The 21405-nt window shown below is 36.5% G+C and overlaps 1 protein-coding gene across 4 annotated transcripts in view; it reads left to right on the forward strand.

The window, feature by feature from the left end:
- Positions 1 to 19930, forward strand: part of LOC136036878 (zinc finger protein 239-like) — a 61323-nt gene extending 41393 nt beyond the window's left edge. For all 4 annotated transcript variants that reach the window (XM_065719248.1, XM_065719231.1, XM_065719239.1 and 1 more), the window contains exon 4: positions 17161 to 19930. In XM_065719248.1, coding sequence (XP_065575320.1) covers positions 17161 to 17933 — 773 coding nt within the window. In that variant the 3' untranslated portion in view covers positions 17934 to 19930. The remainder of the gene's footprint in view (positions 1 to 17160) is intronic.
- The last annotated feature ends 1475 nt before the right edge of the window (positions 19931 to 21405 follow it).

Here is a 21405-nt window from a genome sequence, read left to right on the forward strand (position 1 = left end):
ACACCTTGCCCATCTACATGGTGCACCAGTATGCACAAAGTAGTAGGGCTTGAGAGTAGTCGTAGTTGCAGCTGTGGTAGAAGCACAATTAGTGGCCCTGAAAGTTTAAAGTTAGTACCCTTATTTCGTTTTGGTATTGTAGATTCCGTCTTTTGTTCGTCTTGATACGTATAATGTCTTTCAGTGTAGTTCAGCATCCCCCTAGACATTCCCTGAAGTTTCACCTTAACATGTCTTGTCTTGTACGGAGTCACCAGGATCAAGCATTCTTCTTTTGTCAATAGTAAATCGTGTATGTAAACAACAGGAAATTTTTTATTATTTGTAACACTTACCCTGGGGCTGTAGATGGCTTGGCATTAGTGGAGGTATAATGTAGACCTTTTGACTATTTTGAACAAAAGTTTGTTTTTGATCAGTGTAGGAGAGTGGTATCTAGGCAAGTAGGGGAGGATTGACTGCCCTCTGATTACTTTCAAATATCCTTTTGAAGATGCCTCGAGATTTCAACTTATTTCCTTAAGCCGGCCATGACATATTGCTGATGCCAGCATCCATTTTTGTGACATCCAACATCCACACAGTGTGTTTTTGTTTTATTCTATGTCTGACCCGTTTTTTCTGAATTTAGTTGTAAATAAAAGTATTTACGGTCCTGTCGGGAGGTCGCAGTCGTGATTAGTCGCAAGTGGTCTTAGTTGTCAAGTAGTTACTGTCTTAAGTAACCTGGTTCGCAGTTGTAAGTAGTCACCGTTGTAAGTTGCTGCAGTCACGTAAGAAGTTACAGCTATAGTTTGTTTAGTAGTGGTGGCACTGAAAGTTTTAGGTTAATATTCTTATCTTTCCTAACATATTGCCGATGCTCTTTTAAGATAACCTGAATATACATAGTGGCTTTTGATTGAGTTCGTCATACCTTTTAAACGGAGGTTGTTAGGGCTGAAGTATCTCTTGAGGCATAATTGCTTGACCTTTTGTCTACTTTGAACATTTTTTCTAAAGCTATACTGACATTGAGCGGGGCGGGCCTCTATAAATAGTGAGGAGATTAGTTGACTTCCAAATTACTGTATCTATAGTGATATAAAATCTTGAATCTTGTTTGGCAATTCCTGGAGTTAATATCACGATACATTAAATATTCGTAATTTATTTTCTTTAGATTTTTTCAGTCATCTTGATTATTGTCTACCGATTAATTTTCATTTTTTGTTGATATTTTGAAAACTAAGCATACACCTATTGTGGAGATATAAAATAAAGAGCTACGAGGCTTCATTGTATGTCTATTGACTTTTTCCATAACCACTTCATGTGGAAGGGATGGTCATATAAACTTTGAAGGCTCAATCGATTGGGAATTGAAAGTTTTAGTTTCCTTGTTCAAAGTCAAAAGCGATCGAAGGGTAACCTGTCTGCGCCTAGATCTTCTTTTCCTGAAGATATCTGATCAAAATTTCTATGTTGTTATTTTTTTCGAAAAATTTTAAAGGTCCGATAACTATGCCCCGGAATGAAATAACCCCCCATAGCTTCTGGGGCTACAGTTGTAAGTTGTCATTCTTCACATATGAAGTTATTTTTATCAAATAGTTTGTGGGAACAAACTGTAAGTAAAGAGCCGGAAAAAGTGGGGTAGCCAAGTATCAATGGCTACCCCATTACATATACAGTTTGTGGTAACAAACTTTGTCTAAGAATTTTGAATCCTTTTCACATATGAAAATACTTTTTGATCAAAGATTAGCTGTCAAGACATAAGTTGTGCTGCTGTTGTGTCGGCAACTTTTGGAATTCTGTCAAATTCTGCTATCCACAGCTTTTGATTCTTTCCATACCTGGTAAAGAGTGACTTAGCCCAACAACAAACAAGAACTAAAAACCCAGTATTAACAGAATTTAATACATCAACCGAATACGCTTTTTATGCTAATTACAAATATATAAAATTCGTTAAGCTTGATATTACTCATCAAAAGCTACGAGCCTGAGAAAATTAGCCCTTTTTACTCAATGTGGAATTGTGATTTTTTTTTGCCAGAAGAAGCACCATGGATACATCTTTATTTGTTCTCTTTTTTTGTTGATTTTCCACAACGGTGATTGTATCGAACCAATGGTTTTAGAAGATAAGAATAATTGGAGGAATAATGTGAGTCAAAATTATAAGTTCTAGTGCCCTTTTTAAGTGACAAAAAGATTACATAGTATTTGTTACCGTACGTTTACGTGGGTATTATTTTTAGGAGAGTTTTTCCACAGTATAGGAATTTCTGGGGGGATTTTCCATCTAATGAAAAATATTTTTCTAATGAAAAATACCAAAACATGATGAAAATGTGATACTTAAGAAACAAGTTTGGGCTATATATTTGCATATTAGGAGTGATGGGGGTAAATTGTAGCAGGTCTGCATGAAAAATATATTAACTACAATTATTCTGCATATTACAAAAGATGAATTGTTTTATAACTTCACGCTGTCCAAATACTTTACCCCGGCCCCCTCTAATGTGCAAATATATAGCCCAAATTATATAATTCCTACGTAATCTTTCACCCACCACTTGTTTTCGACTGAGCGTCAGCTAATTGTCTCTTAATACAGACAGATAAAACCGGTTTGTTCTTGAGTTTTACACAGCGTATACTTGAGTATTGCCGCAATACCACAAAAATGCCGAATTTTTTTTTCTTACTTTCTCTTTGGCTGCTCAATTTCTCATTTGGAAAGAATTTTCCCGGGGAAAATCTGAAACGGAGGGAGAATTTCCGTTATAATCGGTCAGATATTAAATAAAATTGTTTTTATGAAAGTAAGGAATATTTTTTAGTGGATATTGTCCTGGAAAGAAGGAACTGTCCTTGGACAATTTCACGAGGAAGTAATTTTCCGCTGAAGAAATTTTACAGGGGAAATTTCTACGGAGGGAGAAGTGAATTTCCTGTCATGACTTGCGATCAGACATTAGATTAGATAAAGCAAAAAAACAACTGATTTTTCAATTGAATGTCTAGAGCAGTGGTTCCCAAACTGTGGCACGTGGCAATTTTTAGGGGGTGCACGGTCGCCAAACCAAAAAATCAAACAAACTTTTAACTGTAAAACTGACAGTTTTATTTATATTTTAGATATAGTTTACTTAGTACTGGCAACTGGGTAGGGGTACCTAAAATATTTTGTGGGTAAAAAGGGGTATAGTATCTAAATAAGTTTGAGAACCACTTGATTAAAGTATTAACTTCAAACTTTCAGGGAATGCTTAAAGGGGAAGATAAATTGACCAAAAGGCAACATGGGCACACTACTGCTAATGCTACTACTACTACTAGTATTCCTACAATTACTACTTATTTTGCAACTACTACTAGCGCCAAGAGTATTAAAATGTGATTTTCAGCAAGTATTTAGGGGAGAGTTCAACTAAACTAAAAACGCACCATGAATATATAGGTTATTAACAGGGCATAGCAATGGCTAACTGTGTTAAGTTGAAACTTCCAGGGCTTGATGAATGGTATGTTCAACTAACTAAAAGGCACCGTGTTATTACTTCTGTTGCGGATAGTGCTAGTGCTATTATTTTTAATATTAACACTAGTGTCTACAACTACTATCACTACTACTCCTGCTACTACTACTATGACTACTATTACAACCATGGCTAAGTGTATGAAGGTGAAATTTTCTAGGAATATTGAGGGTGAAGTTGAAGTGAATCACAACACGCCCTCAGCACGCAGGTTGTCAGAAGAGTATATGAGCAATATCTTAAGAACGACCTGGTATGAGAAGTTGAAACATACTGAGCTTGGAATGGGGAGGTTGGACTAACCGAAAGGCAATATTTGCATCCTACTAGTTGTGCTATTACTATTACTACTTCTAATACTACTGCTGCTATTACTTGTGGTATTACTGCTACTAAAGCTAAAGGTATTAAGGCGAAAAATTGGGGAATGCCTCCATGGATACCTAATGGATACCATGGATACCTCCATGGATTTACCTAAAAAAAAAATGTCTGCGCATGCCGGCTGTTAAGAGGACGCATCAGCAATGCCTCAGGAACAGTTTATGGTATTAAGTTGAAATTTTCAGCATGTTTTCTGGGGGATCTTGAATAAAAAACCCAAAGGTCTTATGTGTATACTGCTACTACTACAACTCTTGCAACAACTGAAGCTAAAGGTAATAAGATGAAGCTTCCAAAGAGTGTTTTAGTAAATGTTGAACTAATTCAAAACGTACCATGAGCATGTAGACTGTTTAAAGGGTTTAATGACAATAACTCAAGAACTGCTTGTATTGTTAAATTGGAACTTTCAGGATATGCTGTGGCGGATTTTGAACTAACCAAAAGGGACTTTGTGTATACAACTACCACTGCTACTGAGATTTCTGTAACTTTGAGGCTAGGGGCATTAAGATGAATCTCTTAGGGGACTTATAGTCATTTTGTTCAGTATAGTTGAAAGGTACACAAACTAAGTATCTGGAGATGTTGGAGATGTCAAGCCCCACAGCCCTCAGGTATACCTGTAAGGTATACAACTTGTCCGTTGGTTATATATAGTATATGGTATTTGGAGAAACGTTCTTTCACAAAAGTAAATACTATACAAAAACAACGGGCAAATCGCATAACTTACAGCCTTTGCCTCTGAGGTCTTGTAGAGGGAGGGGGTTGACATCCCCAATATCCTAAAGGTCAGAGAATGTTGAGGGAAAAGCTAAACTAAATCAAAATATGTTATGGGCATACTGGTCGTCAAAAGGGGAAAACTCAAGAATGACTGAGGGCATTAAGCTGGAATTTTAAGGGACTGATGAGGGTGATCAATTGACCAAGAGCTATTTTTAGGGGGCGTGCTGAAATAACAAAAAGGTACTGTGTGCATTGTGCCACTATTACTACTATTACGACTGATAAGACTGCCACTTCTACTGAGGTTAAGGATGTTAAGGAAAAGTTAGAGGGAGTACTTTGTGCACACTGCAGCTACTACTACTGGTACTGCTTCTGCTGTTATTACTATTATTGCAACGACTACTACTAGTTGTAACTGTTAAGGCTAAGGATAGGAAGTTGAAACTTACTGGGAATACTTAGGTCTAACTAGATAAAAACACACTCTGTACACGCAGGTTATCAAAAGGGCGCAGCAGCAGTATTCCCAGGAGTGGTCTAGGGCAGTCATGGGTGCTGCTAGGGGGGCTTGCCCCCTGGAAATTTGGAACTATTAAGTAATTATAAGAAAACCAAAGGAAAGAGAGCTAAATATGGAAAAACCACGGACAAATGTGCGTTGCCTCATTGTTGGCTGCCTGCCAATAGATTTTGACCTTGATAAGGAAAATATAAGTTCTAATTTGTGGCTAAGTGCTTTCCAGTTTTCCACAAACATTTTTTCTATATAATTTGATTGGAGTAATAAAAAAAGCAATCAAATTCATCATAGTAATGTAAATAACAAACCTTGTCTACGAGCCTAGTATACGAAGTAAGTATACGAGCCTTACTATTAATAACATTAAATTTAAGAATCAGTTTTTTATGGTGATCCTATATATGTATTTGTTTATTAGTAATTATTACAGTTACTTGTACACAAGAAAGTTCATATTATTAAAAAAACACAAGGAAAACATCTTAATAAGGGGCAATTTCGGTAAAAATATGCCTTCAACTTTTGCTTGCATTGCAAGACTGTCCATGAGCTGATATTTGAAGCCACTATAATCAGAAATGTTTTCCCTCTACGGAGTGGTGGGATTTTCTGTATTTTCCCCCTGAACGGAAATGTTTTATGTGTTGTAATATTATTTATTTTTTTAAGGAATGATATTTTTTTGTATTCAAAATTAAATTCTAAGTATTGAATTAAAAAATTTTAATTTCTTTTCTTATTCTTAGTTTTAATGTTGTACTTTGGTCAAACTACTTTGATAATTTGTTACTTTTTACAAACACCAATTGTAAGGGCATTAAATATTTTAGTGTTTGATAACCAAGTTCAAAACTGTCGATATTGTTAAAAAATATCCGTCCTGGTGTTGCTCAACAAAACTGAATGTTGAGAGTTTATATCTTAGTTTTTGTAAGTATGCTATTGTTTTGTGTATTTTATGTAATTACTTAATTTTTTCGTTTTTATAGAATTTTACTTTGATTGAAATACTTTTTTTTCATTGCATTTGGAAAATGTTTGTCTCTAAGCTTCAATAAATAAAAAAACATATTTTTCAACTGATGGTTAGGAGCAACATTAAAACTTAAAACAAAAGAATTATTACGTATATGAGGGGGGTTATCTCCTCCTCAATACTTCCCTTTCCAAGCTATAGTTTTTCAGCACTTGACAAAAAGTTACTTATTGTTGTAATTAAACGACCCTCGTGTTTCAGGGTCGTTCCACCTCCACGGAAAAATCCCCCTCCTCACAGAGATATCCTCTGGACAATTCAATCCTGGTGAAAATTTACCCTGAACAATCGCCTTTAACATCTCCACGCGTAAAATTGAATCGGTAGAGGGAAAGCAAGACATATAAAGAAATTGCATATAGGAAATCTAGCAAATTCAACCAGTGTAAAATTTCCTTTGAAAAGTTCACCCCCTGTAATCTTCCAGGTGCATATAGGAAATGCCGGTGTAGCAATTGTTATGAGAAGTCTATTTTTAGTTATGGTGAATATTAGCCCGAGTTACGTTTTATTTCCAGTTTTGTTTATGGCACTTGATATTAACCAAGTGATACATAGCAATCGCAAATTTTGTCGCTCTGTCTGTCTGTCGGTCCTGGTTTTGCTACTTTAGGCGCTTCTAGGAAAGCTAGAACGATGAAATTTGGCAGGCGTGTCAGAAACCGGACAAGATTAAATTAGGAATAGTCGTTTTCCTGATTTGACCATCTGGGGGGGGAGTGGGGGGCCCGTTAATTCGGAAAAACATAGAAAAAATGAAGTATTTTTAAATTACAAACAGTTGATCAGATCTTAATGAAACTTGATGTTTAGAAGGATATCGTGTCTTGGAGCTGTTATTTGAAATCCTGATCGGATCTGGTGACACTGGGGGGGAGTTTGGAGGGGTAAACCTAAAATCTTGGAAAACACTTAGAATGGAGGGATCGGGATGAAACTTGGTGAGAAAAATAGGCACAAGTCCTAGATATATGATTGACATAACTGGAACGGATCTCTTTGGGGTAGTTGGGGGGGGGGGGGTTAATTCTGAAAAATTAGGAAAATGGGGTATTTTTAACTTACGAACGGGTGATCGGATCTCTTTGAAATTTGATATTTAGAAGGATATCGTGTCTCAAAGCTCTTATTTTAAATCTCGACCGGATCTGGTGACATTGGGGGAGCTTGGGGGGAGGAGCTAAAATCATGGAAAACGCTTAGATTGGAGGGATCGGGATGAAACTTGGTCGTTAAATAAGCAGAAGTCTTAGATACGTGATTTATATAATTGGAACGGATCCGCTTTATCGGGGGGGGGGGGGTTAATTCCGAAGAATTAGAAAAAATGACGTATTTTTAACTTACGAAGAAGTGATCGAATCTTCATGAAACTTCATATTTAGAAGGACCTCGTAACTCGGATCGTTTGTTTTAAATCTTAACCGGATCCAGCGTCATTGGGGGGGGGGGGACCGGAAATCTTAGAAAATACTTAAAGCGGGGAGATCAGGATGAAACTGGGTGGGAAGAATAAAAACATGTCTAAGATACGTGACTGACATAACCGGACCGGATCTACTATTTTTGGTGGAGTTCGGGGGGGGGGAGTAATTTGGAAAAATGATGTATTTGTGACTTACGACAGGGTGACCAGATCTTACTTAAATTGGATATTTAGAAGGATCTTGTGCTTTAAAGCTCTAATTTTAAATTTCGACCAGATTTTGTGACTTTGGGGGGAGTTGGAGGGGGAAACCAGAATTCTTGGAAAACGTGAAAATTGGGGTACTTTTATCTTCCGAATAGGTTATCGGATTTTAATGAAATTTGATATTTTGAAGGAATTCATGTCTCAGAGCTCTTATTTCAAATCCCGACCCGAACTTTTGACATTGGGGGGAGTTGAAGGGGGAAATCTTGGAAAACACTTGGACTGGAGGAATCAGGATGAAGCTTGGTGGATAGAATAAGTAAATGTCCTTGATACGTGATTGACGTAACCGTACTGGATTCGCTCTCTTCGGGGGATTTTCGGGGCATTCAGCGACTTAGCGAGTTTGGTGCTTCTGGACGTGGTAGGACAATGAAAATTGGTAGGCGTGTCAGGGACCTGCACAAATTGACTTGATAAAGTCGTTTTCCCATCTCGGGGGGGGGGCTAAAGGGAGAGGAACAATTAGAAAAAAAATGAGATGTTTATAACTTACGAGTGGGTTATCAGATCTTAATTAATTTTGATATTTAAAAGGACATCTTGACTCAGATCTCTTATTTTAAATCCTGACCGGCATTAAGCCTCTGATTTTCCTTTTAAATCAATCTATTGATTCTTAGAATTTTGATAGAGCTTATACCATATGAGCTCTTGGCTCTTAGCTCTTCTTGCCTCATCACAAGTGCCATATGGGCTCATAGCTCTTGTCTTTATCACAAACTATATGACAAGATTCTCTTGTGACGAAAATTTTTTGAACTATTTTATTTTGTTTCGTTAAATAGAACAATAAAAAGAAAGAGGTTAAATGACAGCTGAATAGTTAAGTTTAAATTTTCTTTTTCTTTTGCTATTCTATATTTTTTTATGTCTAAATATATAAGGGATTTAAGTTTGAGGGGGAGAATGGCCCTGCTATGAAAGAGGCACATATCAAATGGCTGTTATTAAATCAAAACGTGGTATCTATGCAGGCAAGAATATTTTTGATTATCTCTACTCCGTCTGTAAACTATTCTAAGGCGTAGGAAATTGCATAAAGACAAGTCTACATCTGCTATAATCTACCAAAGCTATGTGTATTTCTGTAACTTTGGTTTCCAGTTGATTTTCTTTTAAGATTAAATGCGTAATAATTAAATATATCATTGATTAAAATTAATTGATCGCTTTGCAAGGAATACTTGTTTAAAATTTACTGTATTTTGTTTCACTTTGCGTGCAATTTAATTACTCTTTTTATGAGTTTTTTCTAAAAGTATTTAAAAATAAACTTCTTCCCATGAAAAAATATCCTGAAATATTTTCCCTGTTACCCACCACCACTGCTATTTTGGCGTCTGCCCCCCCTCCTGGAAAATTTTCTGCCGTTGCTTTTGAGGGCAGTGGCTCTCAAACTGTGGTACGCGTAACCTTGGGGGTATGTAAAAAGTTTTTAGGGGTACGTGGCTGGCCAACAAAAAATTAAATAAATAAAACTACTAGGACTGGTAATTTTATATTTTAGTTGTGGTCTACTTAGTAATGGTGACTCTGTAGGGGTACCTAAAATATTTTGTGGGTAAAAAGGGATACACCGTCTAAATCAAATTAAGAACCGCTGGTCTAGAGCAACAAAAAACTTCAATAGAACAGAAATTATTTCGTGTGTGAAGGCCTCCCTCCCCGATCCCTAGCTTTTTAAACTGAAGTTAGATTTGTCTTCTATATTTAAGAACGAATCCTGAAAAACAAGGGCCATTTGATTGGAATAAAAAACTTTGTTAAGGTATTTAGAAGGAAGTTTTGTTCCTATCAAGCCATGGCAAATTGCAGAAAAAAAACCTATACGAATAGTCTGAGTAAGAGGCAAAGCTTGCATAAACCTTTTTGAAGATTGTTTACAAATTATGTCAAATTCACTTGTTGATAGATAGTCTATCATTTATCTATCCTAGGGCAGAATTTAAGGTAGATGGTGATAGAACTCAAGGATACTCGAGATTTTTGTTTTGACCCATAACGGAAAATGTCCACTGGTATGCAAAACCAGGGACTGAAATTTGTTTGGACCCACTGGCAAATAAGTGACCTAAGTCTTATAGGCTTGCCCGCTTAGAGTCTCAGGCGGACTACCGTAATTAGGATTGACACATGACTAACAAGTCCCCTCGGCGTGCAGTTGAACGGCCTATAGCTTTCAAGTGTTTGATTAAACGGCATGAGTATTTGGGTAAAGCCAATATAAATATAATATACATACCCTTGAAGATATATACTTGCCCGGACGCAGAAATTTTAGGGGCTCAAAATTTTAAATAAATTATCTAACGGTAGTTTAAAATTTTATTTTTATTAAAATAAAGTAGAGGGTGCAGTTGGATGTAAGTTATATCTTCATCACCATTCCTTGAAAATAAAAGTAAGAGGGCCGAATTCAATATAGAGGCGAGTGAGACGACCGAATTTGCTATAGTGCTAAACATAATGAAATAGTGCTAAACTGCTACAAGTGTGCTACTTTGTGTGCACTTTTATACTTTTTTGCAACCCTGCTTGGTAGTTATTGGACGTCGGTTAATTCAGTAGAATGTCCAAAAAATAAAATCTGTTTAGTTTTAACTTCTTAAATTTACGAGAAATTAGAAAAAAAATGATTCATTAAGTAAAAAATAACCTTTAAAATAAATATAGTTCTAATAAAATAATTTTTAAAATAAAGAGAAAAAAATTGAGAATAGGAACTACTGTTAGTACTAACAAGTCAAAACAGTACCGCCTGATTTTAATATACCCTTATAGATTCAACTTAATGCCCACAGCCTTACCTTAGATATTTTTGATATGATTTTTGACAAACATCATGCATATACCGTATTTTGATTGAACTAGACATTTCTCTTAACAATTCCTTAAAGTTTCACCTTATTTTTTTTTATCCCTGAACGGAACATTCCTCCTTTTCAAATATAAAACTTTGTGTATTAAAAATGGGTAATACTCATAACCTGCAGTGTTTTCTGGGTGTGGGAGGGGCTGTTTAGGGCCCTGTCAACCCTGGGTGTTTGCTTATTTGATTTTTCAACAATTTTGAATAAAAAATCTATCTAATAATTTACTTTGGGTGTCTTTGAGGAAAAAGGGTGTGAGAGGGCTTCTGATTACCCTTCAATCGCTTTTGAATTTTATAAGGTGTCCTAGAACTCTCAAATTTCATTAGAATCTGTCCCTTCTAAAGTTTATACGATCATCCCTTCCATATGAAGTGATTCGGTAATCCATATGTTAATTATAGACAGACAAAATTTTGATGTTCACCTATTGATTCAAAAACTTTAAAAGAAGAATAGCGGGTATGACAAACGAAAAGGACTCCTCCTCCGAATATACTTCTCCGAAATATACAGAGGGAGTCAGATAATGCTTTGTTCTTTAGCGTAACCTCCATAGACTAATGTCTTGGTTTGTTCCCTTTCAATTGGGAACTTGCTTTCTCTTTACCGACGCAATTTTAGGCCTGAAGATATCGAGGATAATCTTCTGGGGAAAATTTTTACCAGGATTGAATTGTCTAAAGGACATTTCCTTGTGGAGGGGGTTTTTCATTGGAGGTGGAGCTAGATCTTTTCTATCATTAATTAAAAGAACGATCAGAAATTAAGTAGAAAGACAATTTTTTTCAACTGAAAGTAAGGAGCAACATCAAAACTTAAAAGAACATAAATTATTATGTTATATAAGGGGTGCTACCCAGTTCCCCCCCACCAAAAAAATGTTAGACTCGTACCAAAGTAACAAAAAGGTATGGATAGAAGTGACAGTCCCATGTTTGTTGCTTTATGGGACTTATAGATGGTAGAATTTATAATAAGTACGCAGAAATGAACGATAGCTTTAAATGAGCTATTAAACATCTCTCTATGATGGTGTGAGAGCCTGATAGTCCTGCTAATGTTGCAGTAGCCTGCTGGTGAGCAGACGATTTTTGAAACTTGGTAAGGAGGAAGTGTGGCGAAGCATTCGTGAGAGGTGATTGCAAACCCCCAGTGTAGGGCTTTGGACTATAAATACTGCAATGGTATTTGTTTTGTACTTCCAAGCTTTTCCACTTGAGAAATGGGACCAAAAGTTCCATTTTAGTGCCAATTGGCACTTGCAGATGGTGTAATTCATAAAAAAAACAAGAGCTAAGAGCTCATATGGCACTTGTGACGAGGCAAGAAGAGCTAAGAGCCAAGAGATCTTATGGTATGAGCTCTAACAAAATTCTAGAATCAATAGATTGATTTAAAAGGAAAATAAGACGCTTATTGCCAGTCGGGATTTAAAATAAGAGCTCTGAGTCACGAGGTTCTTCTAAATATCAAAATTCATTAAGATCCGATCACCCAATCGTAAGTTATAAATACCTAATTTTTTCTAATTTTTCCTCTCCCTTTAGCCCACTAGATGGTCAAATCTGGGAAAACGACTTGCAAACGACTGAAAACTTGAAAACGACTGCAAAGTCAATTTGTGCAGCTCCCTGGCACGCCTACCAATTTTCATCGTCCTAGCACGTCCAGAAGCACTAAACTCGCCAAATCACTGAACCCCTCCCCCCAACTCCCCCAAAGAGAGCAAATCCAGTACGGTTCCGTCAATCACGTATCAAGGATGTTTCCTTATTCTATCCACCAAGCTTCATCCCGATTCCTCTACTCCAAGTGTTTTCCAAGATTTCCCCCTCCAACTCCCCCCGATGTCAAAAGATCTGGTCGGGATTTGAAATAAGAGCTCTGAGACATGAATTCCTTCTAAATATCAAATTTCATTAAGATTCGATCACCTATTCGTAAGATAAAAATCCCCCAATTTTCACGTTTTCCAAGAATTCCGGTTTCCTCCACCAACTCCCCCCAGTGTCACAGGATCTAGTCGGAATTTAAAATTTCAGCTTTAAAGCACAAAATTCTTCTAAATATCAAATTTCATAAAGATCTGGTCACCCTTTCATAAGTTACAAATACCTCAATTTTCAAAATTACCCCCCCCCCCCAACTCCACCAAAGAGAGCAGATCCGGTCCGGTTATGTCAGTCACGTATCTTAGACATTTAATTAAAACGTAACTACACTTCTTGAGTGTGTTAGGTATAATACATAAGTACCAGTAATTTTCTTTCAAAAGGCCACAGACTAATAGAACCAATTTTCGTTGTTTTTTAAGTTAATCACCCCCCACCCCCCCCCTAAAAAACGAACCAAGAGCCTGTGTATGTACCTGCAGTCCTTTGAGTCTGCAAGGCTATCGAAATATTCAACACCCGACTTTAGAATAATATCAAAAATGATTACCTTGCCCTTTTGAATTATCGATACCGTTCTTTATAGGTAGGAATTTTTTCATACATTTCAGTTACAATTTTATCCTTATCTTTTGACATAGATTCTTTGAATGACCTGCTCATCAAATTCATGGAAAACGTTTTAAATACGTATTTAAATTGTGCATTTGAAAAGGCGGCCTTTGAAACAGGTGAGCAATAACTGGGGTCCGCGTTGTCTGTGCCCAAAGGACATGGGAACTAATTAAAAGTCAATAGCTAAGTTCATGAATGTAAAATCATCATTGATGACTGTCACAGTGTAAAAATATTTTCCCTTTACTGTGCTGACTGCATAGATGACTGGAACAGTTACATCCGCAGGACTTTGCTTCTTAGGGAATTTCAATTTTGTCAGCAAGAGTTACAGCATAGGGGTATAAGCTTAGAGAAGGAAACATGTTAAGAAAACATTTCATAATACGCACAATAGCTGTAGCTAACACCTTTTGCATGGATCCCCCCTATACTTTATCGCCAGCCCACCTTCCCCTAAAAAGCAAATATATAGTCCAAATTATATAAAACCAATGCATTCTGCCACCCATCACTTGTTTTCCGGTTCTTCTTTTAAACAGTTAATTCAATTAATAAGTACAAGGTATGAAACAAGAGAGACGCATTGGGAGAATAGAGGGGAAATATATAATTTCGACTGTATATTTACACATTAAGGGGGGGGGGGGGGTAAAATATAGGGAGTTCCATGCAAAATCTGTTTGCTACAATTGTTATGCATATTGTATTCTTATCATGCCTCCTTCCCAAACATGTTTCCTTCTTAACTCGTAAGTTAAAAATACCTCATTTTTCTAATCTTTCAGAATTAACCCTCCCCGACTCCCCAAAGAGAACGGATCCGTTGCGGTTATGTCAATCACGTATATAGGACTTGTGCTTATTTTTCCCACCAAGTTTCATCCCGATCCTTCCACTCTAAGCGTTTTCCAAGATTTTAGCCCCCCCTCGATTCCCCCCAATTTCACCGGATCCAGTCGGGATTTAAAATAAGAGCTCTGAGACACGATATCCTTCCCAATTTCATTGAGATCCGATCACTCCTTCGTAAGTTACAAATACCTCATTTTTTCTATTTTTTCAGAATTAACCCTAGCCCCCCCCCCCCCAACTCCCCAAAACAGAGAAGATCCGTTCTGGCTATGTCAATTATGTATCTAGGACTTGTGCTTATTTTTCCCACCAAGTTTCATCCCGATCCCTCCACTCTAAGTGTTTTCCAAGTTTTAGGTTCCCCCTCCCAACTCCCCGCCCCCGTCACCAGATTCGGTCGGGATTTAAAATAAGAGCTCTAAAACACGATATCCTTCTAAACATCAAATTTCATTGAGATCCGATCACCCGTTCGTAAGTTGAAAATACCTCATTTTTTCTAATTTTTAAGAATTACCCCCCCCCAACTACCCCAAAGAGAGTGAATCAGTTCCGATTATGGCAGTCATGTATCTGGGACTTGCGCTTATTTTTCCCATCAAGTTTCATCCCGATCCCTCCACTCTAAGTGTTTTCCAAGATTTTAGGTTTCCACCCCTCCGACTCCCTCCAATGTCATCAGATCCGGTCGGAATTTAAAATAGGAGCTCTGAGACACAATATCATTCCACACATCAAATTTCATTAAGATCCAATTACCCGCTCATTAAGTTAAAAATACTTCATTTTTTCTATTTTTCCGAATTAACCGGCCCCCCACCCCCCCCCCACCCCAGATTGTCAAATCGGAAAAACGACTATTTCTAATTTAATTTGGTCCGGTCCCTGATACGCTTGCCAAATTTCATCGTCCTAGCTTACCTTGAAGTGCCTAAAGTAGCAAAACCGGGACTTTAGGTTTCCCCCCTCCAACTCTCCCTAATGTCATCAGATCCGGTCGAGATTTAAAATAAGAGCTCTTAGACACAATATCATTCCAAACATCAAATTTCATTAAGATCAAATTACCTGCTCATAAGTTAAAAATACTTCATTTTTTCTATTTTTTGCGAATTAACCGGCCCCACACTCCCCCCCCCCCCAGATGGTCAAATCGGGAAAACGACTATTTCTAATTTAATCTGGTCCGGTCCCTAATACGCTTGCCCAATTGCATCGTCCTAGCTTACCTGGAAGTGCCTAAAGTAGCAAAACCGGGACCGGCAGACTGACAGACCGACAGAATTGGCGATTGCTATATGTCACTTGGTTAATACCAAGTGCCATAACAAATAGATCTGAGCAGTAGCTTTTATATAAGGTATTAAAAATTTATCTACGATGTTTTGGTCCTAGCCCCGTCTCTAGAGAAATGGTACCAGAAGTGCCATTTGGCACTTGTACAGGATGGAATTTATAAAAGCACATAGATACGAGCAATACGTTTTATATGAACTATTGAACACCTCTCTTGGATGTTCTGGTAGCCTGTTAGCCCAACCACTTGAGGAATGGTACTGAAATACCATTTTTAAAGCCCTTTGGCAATTGCAGATGCTGTTTGACCTATGTAATTGGATAGATGAGTAGGGTTAAGGCATCATTCAAGTACTGATCTATTTTAATTACTAATATAGGAAAACAGTCTTCCTTTTCTCCTTCTGTCTCTTTTCTGTCTTTTTTTTTACGTGTTTGTGCTGTTGCATTGGTGATTTCTTTTTTCATAGTGTATATATATATATATATATATATATATATATATATATATATATATATATATATATATATATATATATATATATATATATATATATATGTGTGTGTGTGTTTGTAATGGAAAGAGAAATCACCAATGCAACAGCACAAACACATTAAAAAAAGAAAAGAGGAAGACAGAAGGAGAAAAGGAAGACTGTTTTCCTACATTAGTGATTAATATAGATCAGCACTTGAATGAGGCCTTAACCCTACTCATCCATACAATCACAGAGGTCAAACAGCATAGCCATACACAATCAGCCATAAAGGATAATCCATGGACAGGCAGTCATATAAACGTAGATATGAAGAGTAGCTTTTAATTCAGCCATTAAATATATCACTATGATTCTCTCGTAGTCCGCTAGCCCTGGTAGAAAAAAAGAGGACACTTTGGTGCTACCAATGCAAGACAAATTGGTTTTCCTTGTTGTTTAAGGTGTAGGACTATAATTCTCCTGTTTCAGGGTTTTTGAACACACTGATCCCAATGTTCCCCTTTTCACTTTGACATGACGTTTAGGGGGTTTGGACTTTTTTTTGAAATCACGCTAAATTGTTGTCGCGATAAATCTTTACTTGAAAAACTAACCGAACCGAAGTAATAGTCAGCATTTCTGAATCAGCGTCAGTTGGTAATTTTTTCTGTTTGAGCGGTTTTTTAAAACAGGTTTTTCAACTGTTGTTAATGTGGGGTATGGTTTGCTTTTTACTAGGTTGTGGTTATTACTGCAACCACGATAAGTCTAAGTCGTGAATTTTGGCTTGTCTTATAAGTTTTATTTTAGGTTTTATTGTAAATTTTGTAGAAAGGGGCAATAATTTAAAAAAAAAGATGAGAGGGCGCAGTTGATATAATCATAAAATTTTATTTTGATAATGTCAATAATCTCCAAAAACTCAACAAAGAGAAATGCGATTTCCAGTAATTTTGTCAAATTTACAGTTGCAAGATGTTTTAACGTGTGATTTTAGATTTTTTTCTGGGTTGTAGGCACAGTTTCTACAAATTTACAATATGCAAATTTAAATTAAATCTGGTGTTTTATTTGGCCCAGAATGTTCATGTCGTTTGCATTAAAAAATGACTTGATCTTACTGAGTGTATTTTGCATCCCTTTGTATTTCTTATCTTGCTTATTGTTAAGTTAATATTTGAGTTCAACTACCTGTCGCCCTTAATCCTTGTTATTTCACTTTGTTTTTTTGGTTTTTTCTCTCTAGATATCACCATACCTTTTTTGTCTGGTTCTACCATTGTGCATCTTAAGCAAGAAACGGATTTTGGCAGTGACTTTGAAGTCGCGACTGATTTCTGTGAAATTACCAAAGATGATGTGACAGAAAACAAGATTCTTGGAGAAGAGCCAAGTTGTTTAGTGAAAGTGTTGCCACAAGAAAGAACTGAAGGGAAAGCTTTTGAATGTGGTATGTGCAAGAAAACTTTTGCTCGCAAATCTGTTTTATCTGTACACATTAAAATTCACACTGGGAAGAAGCCATTCAAGTGCCAAATATGTTCAAAAAGCTTTTCTCTCAAGCATGTTTTATCTAGACACCAAAAAAGTCATACTGGGGAAAAACCATTCCAGTGCCTTGTATGTAACAAGTTCTTTGCTTCTTCTTCCAGTTTAAACATACACCAAAGAAATCATACTGGGGAAAAACCATTCAAATGTCGAGTATGTGAAAAACACTTTGTGTCTAGTTCCCATTTATCTAAACATCAAAGAACGCATACTGGGGAAAGACCATTCGAATGTCAAGTGTGTGGAAAACGCTTTATGTCTAGTTCCCATTTATCTACTCATCTAAGAACACACACTGGGGAAAAACCATTCCAGTGCCAAGTGTGTGAAAAAAATTTCCCTTCCATTTATTATTTATCTAGACACGAAAAAACCCATACTGGAGAAAAATCATTCGAGTGTCCAATATGTAAGAAAAGGCTCACTTCCAGCTCCTATTTGACTATACACCAAAGAACTCAACACTGAGAAACCCTTCGAGTTTGGTAATTGCAAAAAAAATTTTGACTAATCAAACTCTACTCCATTACGAAGAGACTCGCACAAAAGAGAAAACTTTTCAACATTATTATTTTCAGTTGTATTGCGAGAGCAACACTTTGATTTTGTCGTGTTTTTTTTTTTTCCTTGCACCCCGATTTCAGCTTATTCCTAGAAAGTGGTGAGGGTCTAACCTCTGCAGTTTTTACGGAAAGTGTGGACCTTAGGCCGGATTGATGAATATGACTTTACATTTTGGAAAGCTTCGTAGAACTCATGCCTTGGGCCAAAAAGGATGGTTTTTGCTTGTCCTTGAGCCAGAGCCAATAGTGTGTGGGAGTTTTATAGCCTACGTCAGAGAGAACTATCTGAAGTTATGCAGTCAAGCTTTCGTCCCATCAAACCATATTTCGGCTTATGAGTGGAAAGCTTCGTTCTAGCAGGCAGGCGGCACTTTCAAATTGAAGATGGACTAAAATCTATAAATGTTAAATGTATGCAGCAGTTACCCGGCCCCACAGCCAATATAAAAAAGTGGTATTTTTCCACGGGTTCGAAAGTGCTAATCTGTTGCTTCTACCCATTTCCGTTCGTGATTTTAGCTTAGTTTATCCTTTGGTTTTTCGCACATGGGATGGTAGTAGAGATATGATATTAGATGTGCCTCTTAAACTTTAAAAGTTCTCTCATTGTCCAAAATGTAAAAAAAAAGAAGAAAATGTAAACACTGAGAAACCCTACGAGTTTAGTAATCGCAAAAAAAATTCGTTACTAATCAGACTCTAATCTATTACGAAGGGAGTCACACAAAAGAGAAAACTTTACAACATTTTAATTTTCAATTCAATTTATTTCTAACCCTTCAACAAAACAAAAGAGGGTTTGTAGCCCTAGTGAGAAAGAAAGAGAAAAAAAATCAACGAAAAGAGAGATTACAATCAACAAATACAAACATAATTACATACTATACGAATAGGGAGGACCACTGGTGGTTGAGTTTTACCTAGTAAAAGCTTTATTTCCAGCTCCAATTATTGAAACGCCAAAGAATTTATGATGCAAAAAACGAACTTTTTGAGTGCTTAAATTTGAAACGATTTCGACGCTTTCATTATTTTTCTGTGTCGGTAAGAAATTACACCGGAGAATTACCTTTTGATTTTGCTAATGTGAAACAATTCATAGTGTATAGAAAGTATTTTATTTTGACATTTGGTATTCGATATTCTAGACCTTGAAATAGTACAAACTTTAGCTCTATTTACGCTTTGTCTAAACATCAAAGAATTCATACTGGGAAAAAAATTTAGTTCTTTCAACTGTTCATAATGTTCATGTACACAGACAACATTAAACTCGAGGAAACTTCTTTTATTGTGATGTACGTGAAATAAAGATTTTAGTTTCATGAACATAATATGTTTCTACTTTATGTACATGACATTCTAAGTTTTTCGAGTGGGAAGCAATTAAATATTATTAGCGATGTTTTTCATTTGTCTTTTTTATATAAAATGCAACGTTGAAACACCCCTTTGTGGAAAATGGTATTTCATTTTCAGTTACAAATTCCTTTCTCTGATTTTGGGGAAGTGATTTTTTACTATATTTATTCTTGCGGTATAATACTAATTAGGGAAATCTGGCCTCCATCTAATGCGACGTGTTAAAAACTCAAAAGTGTAATATTAATTGTTTTGAATATATATCGTAGTAACAGACTATGACTAATCATTCTAACTCTGTCTGCCTACCAGTAATAAGTAATTTCTCATACTCTGATATAGTGCTGCCTAAGTAAAGAGTGGTGTGGGCAAAATGTATTGTTCCTATTTTTTCACCAAGGCACTTTGTATGAAAAAAGCTACCACAGAAAATTGAAAGTTTCAGAGCCATTCTTAAAGGTAAAAAGTGTTGGAGGGTGACTACCCCCACTTCCACTTTCCTTTTTTTTCCAAAGGTATTCAATAAAATTTTAAAAGGCCGTCGTATTCAAATAGTTGAAAGGTCCAGATTATTAAGTGGAAATTTAGAAAGTATGTTGGGGAGATACTGAAGAGAAATTGGAAGGCAACCCCCTCCCTTCTTCCTCTTTCTAAGTGCCCCTTTGGTCAAAGTTGATCAAAATTTTGGAATTTTCATTTCGTTCAAACTAGTCAAAAGTTCTAAAAGCTATGCCTCCGGGAATGCCATATACTCTAAAGCCCTGGAACAACGATTGTAAATCATGGAATTTTCCATTGTGTACAGCCATAACTTATCATTAGGAAAAGGGGAAATTTTTAATTCTGGGTGCATCTAAAAAGGCTAAAGGTATTGAGATTAAACTTTGGAGGATGTTGAGAGGTATTTATAAACTGAACCAAAAGTTCACCCAGTTTATCAAAAAGGAGGATCTGTGATAGTTCAATAGCAGCTGAGTGCACTAAGTTGAAACTTTCAGTACATGTTAAGAGGGATGTAGAAAAGTGGCTGGAGGGCTGCTAGTTCCCTTCCCATGTCCTTTTCAGTTCTCCTCCCTTCAAAAGTATTTGTTCGAAATTTTGAAATAGCTATCATGTTCAAAAAGGTCAAAAAATTGTTTAAAGGGGGTTCACATATCCCCCATAGCTTCTGAGGTGGACATCGAACACAATAAAGCCCACTGTAAATATTGGTTGTCAAAAGGGCAGATCTAAGGGACGGCTGAGGGTATTAAGTGGAAACTTTCAGGGGAAGTTGGAAGACCAATCGCAAGACAATCAGTCCCCTTTGGCCCTTTTTAAGTCGTCCCGTCCCTCATCACTGATAAAAATTGGAGAAAGCTATTTTTTCAAAAACAGTCAAAGATTTAGTAACTATGTTTCTGGGTATGCAATGACCATCGGAGCCCCCTGGGTAAGGAATATAAGTTGCAACTTGCCCTTTTTTATATGCTAAATTTCTCATCAGAAAAAGGGGAGATGTTTGATTCTGTATGTATTTGGAAAGGCTAAGGGTATTAAACGGGAAATGTTGCTGGACATGTTATACTGAATTACAATAGATCAAACAGTGCTTATATTATATCTCAAGAGCAGCTGAGTGTATTATGTTGAATTTTTCAGACCATGTTTAAGAGGTTAACTTCTTCAAAATAGTTAAAAGTCAAACAACTATGCCCCTGGGGATGACAGACCTCCCACAGTCATTGAGGAAGTGTTTTGCGCTATATAAGTTGACCATTAATTATATTCATGGTTGGTTATTGGGAAAGGAGGCATGTTTAATCCTGAGTCTCCAAAAAGGCTTGAGGTATTAAGGTAAAATTTTTAGGTGACGTTAACAAAACCAAAACGCACTATATGTAGGCGGGTAGTCAAAATCCAAAAAGGCCACAACAATAACACCCAAGCAATGGTATTGCTTAAAATATGATTAACAAACTTTAAAAGGCCTGTTATAAAGGATATAGAAAAATTGAAAGAGGGCAACCAGCCTC

Source organism: Artemia franciscana, chromosome 2 (genome assembly GCF_032884065.1).
Source record: "Artemia franciscana chromosome 2, ASM3288406v1, whole genome shotgun sequence".
Taxonomy (NCBI): Eukaryota; Metazoa; Arthropoda; class Branchiopoda; order Anostraca; family Artemiidae; genus Artemia; species Artemia franciscana.